This window comes from Festucalex cinctus, chromosome 14, assembly GCF_051991245.1.
Source record: "Festucalex cinctus isolate MCC-2025b chromosome 14, RoL_Fcin_1.0, whole genome shotgun sequence".
NCBI lineage: Eukaryota > Metazoa > Chordata > Actinopteri > Syngnathiformes > Syngnathidae > Festucalex > Festucalex cinctus.
This window is the reverse complement of record NC_135424.1, coordinates 3,750,001-3,764,365: the sequence shown is the minus strand read 5'-3', so window position 1 is coordinate 3,764,365 and position 14,365 is coordinate 3,750,001. Positions and strand designations below refer to the sequence as shown.

At 38.9% G+C, this 14,365-nt stretch overlaps 1 protein-coding gene across 1 annotated transcript in view; it reads left to right on the top strand.

Moving 5' to 3' along the window:
- LOC144001263 (serine protease HTRA1A-like) overlaps positions 1 to 14,365 on the top strand; it is a 35,014-nt gene that overhangs the window by 18,063 nt on the left and 2,586 nt on the right. The window contains exons 4-8 of the mRNA XM_077495442.1: positions 11,007 to 11,201; positions 11,273 to 11,305; positions 11,433 to 11,547; positions 13,937 to 13,994; positions 14,120 to 14,215. Of these exons, the coding sequence (XP_077351568.1) occupies positions 11,007 to 11,201; positions 11,273 to 11,305; positions 11,433 to 11,547; positions 13,937 to 13,994; positions 14,120 to 14,215 (497 nt within the window). The remainder of the gene's footprint in view (positions 1 to 11,006; positions 11,202 to 11,272; positions 11,306 to 11,432; positions 11,548 to 13,936; positions 13,995 to 14,119; positions 14,216 to 14,365) is intronic.

The window sequence follows — 14,365 nt, the reverse complement described above, 5'->3', positions numbered from 1 at the left end:
TGAAAGAGTTAAAATAAAGTGCTATATTGCGCTTTGATATTACTAGATTATGCAAAATCTTAAATCAAGAAAATTCAATTTATGAAACGAAATTATAACATCTACTAATGCCGTAGTGAAGTCACAATTACTGCAAATATTTTTCAGAAAAAAACACATGTCGCCCATAAATGTAAAACAACGCAATGAAAACGAGTAAGTTATGTTAACTGAGCGTGTCTTACTGCATATTCTTGCGCCACTATGCAAACTGGTTTATTGCGCCCCGTCCATAACCTCAAATGTCGGGAGCGTCGTAAAACTGAGAAGCCCGCGTTAAAAAGGCAAAGACTTTCTTTGTCTCTTCGTCCATTGGTGAAAGTGGACTGTATTCCATTGCCGAGGTTTGCGGTCAAGGCCTTAAACTCTGGGGAATACATTATACGTCTGGAACTTCAGAGGATATGGGAATAAGGGGAGGGGGGATGGTGGTTTTTGGAGGGGAAGGGGGTTGGGAAATTGGACTGGGGTAAAGGCAGAAATGCGGTAAACTGGCCTAGAAAACGGATGCTCTGCGTCGTCTTGGAGGGCTACCGTGGCACGTGGCGACGCACAATAAAGATGCACAATAAAGACTCGTATCATATCATTATTTCACTCAAAAGTGGATACATTCACTCGTTTAGCAGCTTGGAGTTTAATCATGTGTGTGGAAGCCCAGAAAGTTTTGAAAAGCTTCAATTTATAATAGCGTGGAAGAGCATTTTACAGGCTGGCTTCTGCAGCATAGCTTAGCTTTTCTCACTGTGAAGGCCAAACATGATTTTTACTAGCGGAATAAAGCCGCAAACGCTTGGCCAGGACGGTGCACATGTTGAAAGAAACTGTACCGAGTACAGGGAGAGAAAAACAAAACACAAAACAAATAATGAAATGATGAAATAGCATGTTTGCCTGCGCTTGTCAGCTAACATTAGCTTGGGTGCTCGGTGTTGTTCTTAGCTCAGCGTTCGCATCAACCGATGACATATGTGCATTGTCAAAAAAAAAGTATTTTACGGTTCTTGATACACGGATTATGCCGGAATAATCCAGGGAAAGTGAAAAAACTTGCTAGCAGCTAAAAGGCTAGATTAACCAATTCTATTTGTTATCCTTTTGGATTTGTCCCTCTCAAACGTTAATTGTCCAAGAAGACAAACATTAAAAACTGATAAAGGGAGAATAACTTAAATAGTTGGATGACTAAACGCTACCTTTGTTTCCACTCACCAGCTAACATTAGCTTAGCTGCTTGGCATGTTTCTAGTTGGATTTTATGTTTTGGATATGAGGGGTTTTGCTGAAATCCAGTGAAAGTGAGCATATATCATCTGATCTTTATTCCTTATTCTTTGGAATTTGCTTTACTCAACAGTAAATGTCCAAAAAGAAGTTTAGGGAAACAAAAATGCTATGTCCCCACTCTGGTGGCTAACATTAGCTTAGCTGCAAGCTTACTCCTTAGCCTAACACTAACATTAATTGATACCTTAATGAAAAGAAAAATAGAGCAATCACTTTATTGAATAAAATATCTATATACAAGCATTTTTATGTTTAGGATTCAAGGACTTATGGTGGAATTCTGCTGATGTCTCGCAAAAGTGAGCATGCTCGCTAGCAGCTAAACATGATCTGAAGTTGTTTGTTTTACGTTCATTACTCTTTTAATTTTCTCTCTTGGAAATCATTAAATTGGACGAAAAGACAAACAAGAGTACATCCAGTTCCAGTGAGACCATTTTTTTGCTCTTCAGTTTGATTTTTTCCCCCCCTGCCTTCTGTCAGTAGCGTGCTGACATGCTAATTATAAATGACCTAAAATACAACCGTTTTTTTTTTTCCCGCCTTATGAACATATTCTGAATCCAATCAATTTATTGATTGTACAACCACCATGAACTTCCAAAATGGATTAAATAAACGTTTTCCCTTCAAAAATCAGCGGCATAAGACTGTGACATAAGAAAATGTGGGAAAATTGAAGCGCTGTGAATACTTTTTAAATGTGCTGTAAATAGTTTAAAAGAGCAGTGAATCACCAGCGTCCAAGTATCAGCGGCTCATCTTTGCATCGCAGTGCCTACAGGAACTGCGCAGTGTGTGTCCACCTATTATTATAAACCCAACATTCTGTGTGGAAAATTTGCCGGGTGCTGGTTTTGGTTTTCGAGACGCTTTAGGAAACATGTCTGCGTTTATTTGCCGAGAGAGAGAAGAGGAAAAAAAAAAAAAAAAAAAAGATCCTGCGTCCGTATATGAAATCTGCTACATCGGGTAAACGTTTCCTGCGGAAATACGAGATTCTGACATTACATCCCCGGATAATCAGTGGCTGTGGACAAAAGTGTGTGCGCACTGTATGTGTGTTTGAGTGGAAGACGACTCAGCAGGGACACGGAAGGCTGCAAAGTGTGTTTGCCAGTGGAAAGACCTTCATAAACAGGCCAAGAAGAATGAATCACTGAAATGTCTCCCTCTCTTTGACCCCGGCTTTGCTCATCTTCTCATCTCTTTGTCCCGTGGAAACAAAAGTGGTTCTAAATTCCGAGAATAAAAGAGACTAAATTTAACACTGGCACGCTCCCCGTGTGGGTCCCGTTCGACTTTTTGACATTCTAGTGGACAGGAAATACTTGACCACCATGATACCGTGGTTATTAGCACTTACCTCATCTTAAAAAAAACTGCTGTAAGTCATTACTGAGTCATTACATCATTATAAATTGTCTAGCTTCTCCCAAATCCAAATTTTCGGGCTGTTGTCTGTTGATTGGTTGACATAGAAGTTAAATGATGGGAAATGGAATGTGAAACTTTGCATTTACTATTTAATTTAATTTCTGAGGGGAAAAAAAGGATGCGTCCATTTGAGAGGAGGTCTTTACTTACACTGATGCTTGGGTATAGTTGGCACTGTTCGTTGATTGGGCGACACAGAGAAAAAGGAATGGAGAACTTCTTCCATGGACCCTGACTGCATACTTAATTTATTTGCTAAAAAGTTTTGGGTTTTTTTCAAGGAGATATTATTTGAGATGAGGCCTTTATTTTTACAAAGTCATGTGAATGGGTTGACCCTTCTGTCCATTGATTAGTCAACAGAATTATTACAAGGAGAAAGGGAATGCATGACGAGTACTCATCTGTTATTTAATTGCGGGAATGCTTCAGCATTCCCACATATGTTAATGTGATTTTTATTCTCCACACTTTTTTTTTTGCTGCGTAACAACTCCCGCATAATAGTTCCAATTTACATTGTTCAAATTTCAACGACAACTAGCTTCAAAAATTTGCACCTATATAATCGTTTGATTCCACATTACTTACAGTATTTGCACAATTTAACATTCAATATCAACCTTTTACCCATTCATTTCCAATGGGGCAGACGTTGAACTTTTTCTAAGTGTCACTTTCAGGTTATAATTTCATAATTTCAAATGCATTCCACGTGCATTCAAATTTTAGCATTCGGCTTTCAGCATTCCCACGCAATTTCTCCACAAATTGCACTTAGTCTAGTTTACTAAAGAGATTTTATTTTTTTTTTAAAGAAAAAAAGATGCATCAATTCGAAAGGAGGCCTTTACAAGTTGTTTTTTTCCCTGAGAGCAAGACAGAGATGTTAATTTGTGTGGACAACTCAAATATTTATTTGCACATCTGGACAGAATTGTTGCAAGGAGAAAGGCGATCGATGACTTGTACTTGCACCTGTAATTTTATTTACTAAAGAGCTAAAAAGGAGGCATCTATTTAAGTGGAGGCATTTAATTTTTTAGCCAAGGATTAGTTGCGGTCTTGCTTTTACCGTAACACTCGAACCCCCTTTGTGAGATTATACCAAATCCCAGCATGCCCCGTCCATTCCACGAAGACGCCGCTCATGTACATTATAATTGAGTCAGACATTTAAAATCTCCCTCCCAGCCGTTACTCATTCTGAAACCTACACATGTCCACATAACGCTCGTCCACATACAGCGTCCGCCCACGCTGACGGTCACATGTGGCCGGTCAGCGTCACTTAAGTGGTCCGCATAAGTACACGTTTGACGGTAAAGAAAATGGCCACACCATGCCTCTTCTCCTTCCCATCATTGTGATTTGGGAAGTTCAAAGGGTTTTCTTTGCGGCGTCTCGCCAGAACTTTAAACACATCAAACGCAGATGTTTGCTCTTATGTGAACTGCTGGACCTTTAGCAGCTCCACATTGAAGGGAAACCCAAGTGCTTTTATGCGCCCGTGTCAACAACTTTAGCTTAGCTTTGTGACCACGGTGTGAGGGCGGCTCTGACTAACACCTGGGATGGTTAGTCGGTTGTTCGAGGACACCGAATGTACATTTTTAGCCTGATAGAGTACTTCGAAGTAAATGGATTACAGATGGTTGATTGTCACGTGTTTAGTCCGGTTTTGAAGAAAAGAGTTCAGTCCAGTTAGGGCAAGTGGGTCAAGTGTAATTTAGGACAACAGCGTACAGTTTGGTTTAGAACAACTGAGTACAGACCAGGTTAAAACAACTGAGTAGAGTCCAGTTTAGGACAATTGGTCCAGTTTAACTCATTCACTGCCAATGACAACTATAGACGTAAAAAATTCAAGCAAACAGCCAGTGTTAATTTTGAGAGAAAAAAAAAATACAATTTAAAATTTAAATTTTAATAATAATAAAAAAAAAAGAAATTTGAATTTAGTTTTAGTTATAGTCTTCTGACTAAATTTAATTAAAGCCTTAGTCATAACTCAGTCACCTGATTGTATTTTAGTTTGAATCCAATTTTAGTCAACAAAAATAAAGAGCAATTTTAGTCGACTAAAATTGGCTTTTGGAGGCCGAGACCCAGTATGTGGTCTCAGTAAGACCAAGACAGATCACAAGAACGTCAACGCCCGTGTTGTAGGGTAACAGGAATCCATTCTACGCACGATGGTAGCACTTAGCAATGAAATTGTTGTCATCGTTGTTATTCATAACAACAATGATTAATAACTATGAATGAAAACAATGAAAAACTAAAACTAAATTCAAATTTCTTGTCAAAATTTGCACTGGCTGTTTGCTTGGATTTTTGACGTCTATAGTCGTCATTGGCAGTGAATGAGTTAAGAAACGTGGTCCTGTCAAGTTTAATACAACAGAGTCTAGGCCAGTTTAGAAGAACAGAGTCCAGATTCTAAAAACAGTTTATGGTCCTGGGTAGGACAACAGAATCTAGTCCAGTTTAGAAGAGCAGAGAAACAAAATTATTACAATCCTGTTTAGGACATGTAGTCCATTCTAGTTTGGAACTACAGAGTTTTGTCCAGTTTAGAAACTGAGACCATAGTACACTTTATGACAAATGGATAGTCTGGACAAGAGTTGAGTACAATTTAGGAGAGGTGGGTCCAGTTTAGGGCAACAGAGTCCAGTACAGTTTTTGACAAGCATGTCCAGTTCAATTTAGGACAACAGAGTACAGTTTGGTTTAGCACAACAGAGTACAGTCCAGGCTAGAACGACCGAGTAGAGTTCTGTTTAGGACAACACAGTGCAGTTCAGTTTAGGACAATTGATCCAGTGTAGGATACGTGTTCCTGTCAAGTTTACGACAACAAAGTCTAGTCCAGTTTAGAAGGGCAGTGTCCAGTTTTTAAAAAAAACGATTATGATCCTGTTTAGGACATGTGGTCCGTTCTAGTTTAGGACTACAGAGTTTAGTCCATTTTAGAACCTGAGAGCATCGTACACTTTACGACAAATGGATACTCCGGACAAGAGTTCAGTACAATGTAGGAGAGGTGGGTCCAGTTTAGGGCAACAGAGTCCAGTACAGTTTTTGACAAGCGTGTCCAGTTGCGTTTAGGACAACAGAGAACAGTCCAGTTCAGGACAAGTCTGTTCAGTCCAGTTTAAGACAACAAAGTGCAGTCCTGATTAGCACAAGTGGGTCCAGTTTAAAGCAAAAGGCTCCAGTCCTGTTTAGGCGAACACTGAAGAAGACGCTTAAGAAGACAAAATAGTCTACTGCATCTCTTTAGCGCAAGTCTACTGAGACATTTGCCCTTTGTAGCACATAACTAACGATTTTGCATTTGTGCCTGGCTTCCATTAAACGGGAGTTAGTATAGTTTGCTTTTAACGATGCCTTGAGGTAACCACGGTAAAACAAAAAAACAAAACAAACAAACTTTGAACACAGATGCTCTTCTTTTCATGGCAGCTGCGTACCTGCAGAGGCGGGAGTAGGTCACACATGTGCAAGTCATAAGTAGGTCTTGAGTCTTAACCGTCAAGTTTCAAGCAAGTCCCAAGACACTGTCGAGAATATCCGGTATCCTCACTAACTTTCAAGCAAGTCGAATCAAGTCGTCACTTGGATTGAGTAAGTCATGTGTCAAATATGTCCAGTTGGACAAGAGAACACAGTCCAAAGTGTGTCTACTCCAGTTTTGGACAACATATTCCACTCCAGTTTAGAACAATAAAATTCAGTCCAATTCAGAGCAACAGATTCCTTTCCAGTTTAGGATAAGTGAGTTCAATCAAGTTTAGGGCAACTCAGTTTTGTGTAGTTTAGTCAACAAAGTCAAAGTCCAGTTTAGGACAAATGAGTTCAATCAAGTTTAGGAAAAGATTAGTCGTATTCAGTTTAGAACAATAGAACGTAGTTCCGTGTAGGACACCAGAGTCCAGTCCCGTTTAGTACATCACAGTCCAATCCAGTTCTGCACGTCAGAGCCTAGTCAAAGAGAGTCCAGTCCCGTTTAAGACGCGTGAGTCTAGACCAGTTGACGTCAAACAGAGTCTAAGCCCAGTTTAGAACTGAGTCTAATCCAGTTTAGGAAAATATAATCCTGACCATCTTAGAACACTAGAGTCTGGTTCAGTGTTGGAAAACGGACTGCAGTTCGGTTTAGGACATCTGGGTCTAGTCCAGTTTAGCACAGCAGAGCGCAGTCCAATTTAGAACAACAGAATGAGTTTAGGACAAGAGACTTCACTTCCATATAGGTCATGTGAATCTTGTCTAGTTTACACAAAACAGAATCCATTCCAGTTTAGGACAACAGAGTTCAGTCCAGTTTAAGACAACAGAGCTTAGTCCAGTTTAGGACAACTTATTGTAGTCCAGTCCAGGACATCTGAGTTTCATCTGAGGAAATACAGTTCAAGTATAGATCAAGTTGAGTCATTTTGATCCATTTTTGCCAATTTAGTCCTAAGTCAAGTCATGTGACTGAAGTCCCCCATCTCTGATGTCCATCCGTCTCATTCGTTCCGCGTCTCCTTTTCTCGGTGGGAAAATTTGTCAAGTGCGTCAAACGCGAGTAAGTTCCTCTGTTATTTACGTTCCGCTTCTTCCCGCTGCCGACAATAAATTAAAAACACGTTAATTCCGACACTGCCAGATGTCCTCTGTCGTGTGACTCACCGCCGTGCATCGTCCTGACTTTGCTTAGCCGTCATTTTTTAAATTTTTTAATTTTTTTAATTCGTGGACTTGACTCGCATGTGTCACATTCTCTTCCTGTAATTTGTGGTGTCCGTTGTTCCCATCTTGCCCTTTTATTGCAATCCCCCGCTTGTGTCTTTGGGTGAAAGGCGCGTGCGTCCTGGCTTGAAGAGCTGCATGCAGTGAGGGAGTCACGGTTTGTCTCTCTGTTTACCACAACTTGTGGCACTTGGCTGACCGGCCGCGGCGATAATGTCCAAAGGAGCTTCACACCTGAGTGCCGTTGCGTTGCCGATAAACTGATGCATTTGGCACATTTTCACATATTTTGATGTTCCATTTGTTTTTGGGACTGTTTGTGAGCGTCCATCTCCAATGATGATGTAACTTTACATTGCTTTTATTCTTCAAAGTAATGTAATTTTTTATTTATTATGGTACTGTTATGTGCTGAGGTTGGATCCCAAAGCACAGACACAAATAAGATTTTAACTCTTTATTCACACCGAGAGGCGTAGAATAAACTTGACTCGGCGAGAAACAACGAGAGTTGCACAGAGGAACAGAGGTAATAATCCGACAAAAACACACATTTCTCAGACAGGCTAGACATGTGGGTAACAGGACTGACATGAAATTATCTGATTGGCTGCTGACCAGGTAAAGAGATTAAAGATTCTTGACATCACATAGCTCCTGACATCACATAGCGTTTTACTAGTTGAAACCAGATGCTGTTACATCATTTCAAAACAGAGACTTGACCACACGGTCATGACCCAACCCTAACCCTTGTATGACCCTAGTCATGACAGGTACCTTGGCAAGTTTCAGTCATTCCATGACAGATTTTTCTTCCATTTCTCTTTATTTTTAGAATGAATTATTAGTATTTCAAACTCTTTTGACTTAGGATAGACCGATAATCGGCCATTATCGGCACCGATATTTGGCATTTTGACAAATATCGGTATCTGCCTTTTTTTTCAAAATCTGACGGCCAATAAAAGGTAAAGCTAAAACCATTTTAATTTCAATTTCAGTTAATTTTATAATAGATGCTGCTGACCCTGGGAACCTTCTGAACCTTTTGTTTTTGTTAGACATTAAAAAAAAAGAAATGTGAACGTTTTTAAGAGTTCAGTTTTTTGTTTTTTTTTTGGAAAAAACAGAGCTATGGTAATTACTTCTTTAACTCTCCATTTAACTTTTTAAGACGTACTGATAACTTTTTTTTATTTTTTTTTTATTTTTTTTTAGTATATGTATGCTTTCAGACATTACAACAAAGTCATGAGTGGCATTAGTATTACCTCTTTTTACTGAAAATGAATATCAGTTGAAATATCGGTTATCGGCCTCCTTGACTATTAATTATTGGCATCTGTATCGGCCCTGATAAAACCCTATCGGTCTATCTCTACTTTTGCCTCCCAATGGGTTTCGAGTTGTCCGTTCATAGACTGCTGTCGAGACTTCTACTACACATGTTAGGCATCTGTTTTTGTTTGCACATGTCGCACGTTTGCTTTTCACACCGCAGCGTTGACCAGACCAACGCCACAATGTCCCGGCGGAGGCGGTGGTCTCTCAGCTATGATCCGCACCGATGTGTAAGAACTAGATATTACTTAACTCATTCAAACCCAAAAACGTATAAAAAAATTTTAATACCTTGTCCTGCACTCCCCAAAACGTTTGTATGTCTTTTTGTTTATGCTAGCGCACACAGAAGGCTTTGATACAGCTTCTGACATGAAGAGGTCGCTTCAAGCAATTTTACAAAAAACGGCCAGCAGGTGGCAGCAGAGTATAAGCGAGCCGCCAGGGCCATGTTGCAACAAGCTCACATTCCCATTGTTTTTAACAGGTTTGCGAATAATGATGAAAGTTATCTAAATTAATTGTTCAGGCCTTCTTCAGCTTGATTGTTTTTTATTGTGTCTCGACTTCCTTTGCGAGAACGGATACCAAAGCGCCTATTATAATTTCTTTATGCAAGAAGTGAGCGCGTTAGTAAAGTGGCAGCAGCGTGATGTGGTTTGACTTGCAGCCTTCCCAGCAGCATGAGATGATTTCACCAGCGTGGAAGGATAAATATAACCATTCTGTGTGCGTCTGCTTCTAGAGCGCGAGCCGCCGTGCTCCTCGGTTTGTAACTAAGTCGGCCGCACTGTCATTATTTACCTACACAAGATTTTTTTTTTTTTTTTCAACCCAGCCATCTGTTTCCACGCACGTGTGGCAATACAGAATTGCGTAAGTCAGCTCGACTTTTCACTGCAACAAATCATTTCGACGGCTAGCGTTTTAGCTTCGCTCGCCGGTTGTGGGGATGCTGTGGGAAAGGCAGTTGCTGTTGTTGGGTTGTGCGACGTGAAATCTCATAATGACAATGGCGTCAAAATGAGACTAGAATCGAATCAAAACTTATAGTGGTTGTATAACAGCAAAAGGCTGGCTCAGTCAAAAGAAAATTGTACAAAATAGTAACAATGACAGCAAAATACAGACTGTTATACAAATCTAAAAATGTAGGTAAATGGAATTTTTTTTTTTTTTTTACCTCTCCAAAAATACCGTGCCCTCCTGACTACAAGCAATTCAAATTTGTCCTCTGTAGTGGACCTTTTTAAATCAGACTGTTCATACGATTGAATTAACTCCTTTTGTGCTCTTTTGAGGACATTCAGAGCTTTCCAATGATACCAAATGTGTAGGGGTGCGCCTTTGCTACCTTTGGGTGCATCATAAAAGAAAATGGCTTCTATAAATAATAAATAACAGGAAAAGTAAGTGTATAACACTTTTTATTGCACAAATTTAGGCTTTAAAAATGTTCTGTAAGACTCTTAAGAACACATTAAAGTATTGTTTGAACTATTTTAACTGTATTTGAGCCTCACATTTAAGTTTTTAAAAATGTCCTCTGTAGTGGACACATCATAGCTTAAAAATAAAAACTTTTTTTTTTTTTTTATTTCTTTTGCAGTATTTCAGTTACTTCACAAAGATTGGGGAATATCAAAATAAACATGATTGGACAATATTTTTTTTCCTGGTAGTCAGGAGGATATAGTTTTCTTATGCCTTGGGGCCTTGGAGGATCTGTTTTATAAAATCATTAAACTGTATTGGGTTTTTTTTGTTTTTGTTTTTATTTCTCCCACAAAATCATCTATATTAAAAAGTAAATCGTGCACATATGACTTGATTTGCTCAAAAATTGAACAATGTTAAGCAATAATTTTTTTTTGAATAAACTAATAAAAAATATTATATGTGATGTACTCAAATAAACAACATTTATTAATATGCATATAATAATTTTATTTGTTCATATAAACTTTATTGTTCATCTCTCTCTCTCTCTCTCTCTCTCTCTATATATATATATATATATATATATATATATATATATATATATATATATATATATATATATATATATATATATATATTGATTTTATTTTTTATTTTTTTATTTTTTTTTTCCCCCTCACTAAAGTATATTTGTTACCATTTTCCTGCGTCTGCAGACCAAACTTCCTGTGCTACTACTGGGCCGCTCGTCGGACCTGAGGCCGGGCGAGTTCGTGGTTGCCATCGGCAGCCCGTTCTCCCTGCAGAACACCGTCACCACGGGAATCGTCAGCACCACCCAGCGGGGCGGCCGGGAGCTGGGACTGAGCAACTCCGACATGGACTACATCCAGACGGACGCCATCATCAACGTACGTGGACTTTTGCATTCTCAACATGCAATATACCCCCAAAATATTTACATTGTTTTTTTTCTTGACAGTACGGCAACTCTGGTGGACCTTTGGTCAATCTGGTAAGAGATTTTAAAAAAAGACTTAAAATTGCCTTGTTTCATGTTTTATTGGGCCAAACTGACCCAGCAACATTTTAGTGCTTTTGCTGCAAAACAAACATAACAGGAGTCTTGATGACACTTTCAGGACGGCGAAGTGGTCGGAATCAACACGTTAAAAGTGACCGCCGGCATTTCCTTCGCCATTCCCTCCGACAAGATCCAACAGTTCTTGGCCGAGTCGTACGACAGACAGGCCAGAGGTGAGTTGAATTTCAACCATGTCCATGTTCAGCCATCTTGAAAATTGTGGGTCTTCCCCCAGCCTCTTTTCCAAATCAGGAGCGGAGAAATTCTGCGGTATTATGTAAATTTGTGATCTCCCAATTGCCTCATAGAAACAATTTCCGAAATAGGCAGCTAGCAAAACATTAGCTTCTATTACGTTTAACTCATTTGCTCCCAATAACGTGTAAATACGTTTTTTTTAATGTTTCAAGTGTCCCAAAGACGTATTTATACGTTTTTTTGTTTTGTTTTTTAATGCTAGAGCATACAGAAGGCTTTGATGCAGCCTCTCAACTGCAAAGAAGGGTTGCAGAAATTGTAGTTATTACACAAACGGCCAGCAGGTGGCAGCAGAGCAAAAGAGATCAACCAGAGCCATCTAGAAAAAAAGCTCAATTATTTACAATTTTAAATAGATTTGTGAAAACTGATGAAACTTAGCTCTCTTCTAATGCTAATTGCTGCAAAATGGAAACAGATACAAACATACTTTTTTTTCCTGATGAAAGAAGAGACTTTAATCTTTCTTTTGGTAGATGCTTTTATAGCAATTGAACACAATATTCTGTGGGCCTTGCAAAATCAATCAAAATTCAGTAAAACAGCCGGGAGCGAACGGGATTGCTTCTGTGAAAATGGCGGCGAGTGAATGAGTTAAGTGCTATTTTGCTAGATTAGAGCACACAATTATTTGCTATCCAGCATATTTTTATTTTAAAAAAAAGCATATTTTCATTATACGTGAGCAAATACAGTGAGTTTGGTGAATCTTGTGCTGTTGGGAAATTTAGCCACTTGCATCAAGCTAAAAAAAACAACAAAGGAGATTAGTGTCGAACTGTCTAAGGCGTTTATTAAAACCCGGAAGGAAAGTGGTTAACCAGCATCTTCCAGGGTTGGAATATAGTTGAGAGGGGGAAAAAAAAAGATGTTTAATAGTGACTGTTAAATTATTTCCACAAGCGTGTTGTGAAGAGAAACTGGCGGGATTAAAGCTTAACAGCTGTGTTGTCTTTAGGAAACCGCTTGTCATCAGTCAGGCTAATTGCAAAGGGGAAGGTGGCAGTTAAATGTTGATGATTGTGTTTGGCGCTTGTTGCAAGGTGACGGCTGCATCAGGTTCAGAAGACGGGGGGGATAATTTGTCCAAGTGATGCCAACCGTCGCGTTGAGTGCCAACTGTACAATTGATCCTTTTACGATCTGGACCGCTTTCAAATGGTCCAATCGGGCTCTTTATATGATGCGAAGCCCAAAGAAATGAGATCAGCTGACTTCCTGAATGTACTGAACGATGAGCTTTTTCCAGTATGCCAGCATGCATGATGTCAACCTGATGAGAATCTCTGGAAAATAATTTTCACAGTGGACCCATTCTTTGCTTATCGATAAGAATTCTTGTCTAGAAGAAGTCAACGAAGAGTAAAAAACGTTATTTTTGTTCATTCGCCCTTTCAATCGGTGCACATTTGACACTTTTTGTGAAACTAATTGCTACTTTTATAGATTAAGATGTCACATTTGAGACCTTTTTTTTTTGTTTTACAAATAGTTTTGTTTAATTAGTGCATATCGACATTATTAGCAAATACTACACATGCGCAAAATAAAATTGAATATAATTTGCTTTGTAATTTGCTTCGTTTACTCTCGTTCATGTTCTGTGTGATACATGCCGTGTCACCAAACAACACAATAACTTTTTTTTTATCACACTTCAAATGGGTCGACTGACTGATTACAAGTTTGGAGACACCTGTGACGCTAATTAGGGATGTAACGATAACGGCGATATCGTGATATTAAACTGCCAAAATATATCTCAATCCTCATCTGTTAAAAAAAAAAAAAAAGTCAGGTTGATTTCCATTTGTGCAGTTTTAGCACCCTCTGGTAGCAATTTTTTTTTGCAGTTTAATTTTCACAAGGCATGTTTTGGCCCTTCTATTTTTGAAATCCATGTTAATGGTCAGATGAAGGGACACGTAATTGCTTGGGAACTGAGTCAATATTAAGTGTTATTAGAGATTGTAGATTGTTTATATGCATTGTGATCATGTACGAAAGCACAATGTTATGTTTTTGTTTTGTTTTGTTTTTTTGTTTTGTTTTAGTATCAGCACATTTTTTTCACAATGTTGTGACCTTTTTTGTATCACGTCTTAATATTGTGATAACATCATATCATGATGTTTGGATATCGTTACATCCCTAATGCTGATTAAAGCACAGGATCTTTTCTAGCGATACCATTTTTTTTTTTTTGTCCAGGCCTGTTTCATGAGTTTGTTTTTAAAAAAAATGATTATGATGAACCACAATATAGTAGCTGAATGACATCATTGTCTTCACGTCCCTCTACAGGCACGGCAGCTGCTAAAAAGAAGTACATCGGCGTGAGGATGATGACTCTCACTCCAGCGTACGTTGCACACGCCTAAACATCATAATACGCTTCCTGCGCATGATCCACTTTTTTTTTTTTATTATTATTATTCATTGCATCTGTTTTCTTTTCGTTTTCCACGCGCACGTCCATTTCTGCAGACTGGCCAAAGAGCTGAAGAGCCGACATCGAGACTTCCCTGACATCACCTCTGGCGCTTACGTCATGGAAGTCATTGCGAAGACGCCAGCTGCAGTGTAAGTGATAGTTTTCACACATGCATCCTAAAGGATAAACACATTATGGGGTAAAGAATTCACCGAGCGCTCAGTGAAGTACTTTTGAGGTGTGTAGACAGTTGTCGGGGTACTTTAAATTGCGGTACAGTAAAAATGAAAGCGGCAGGT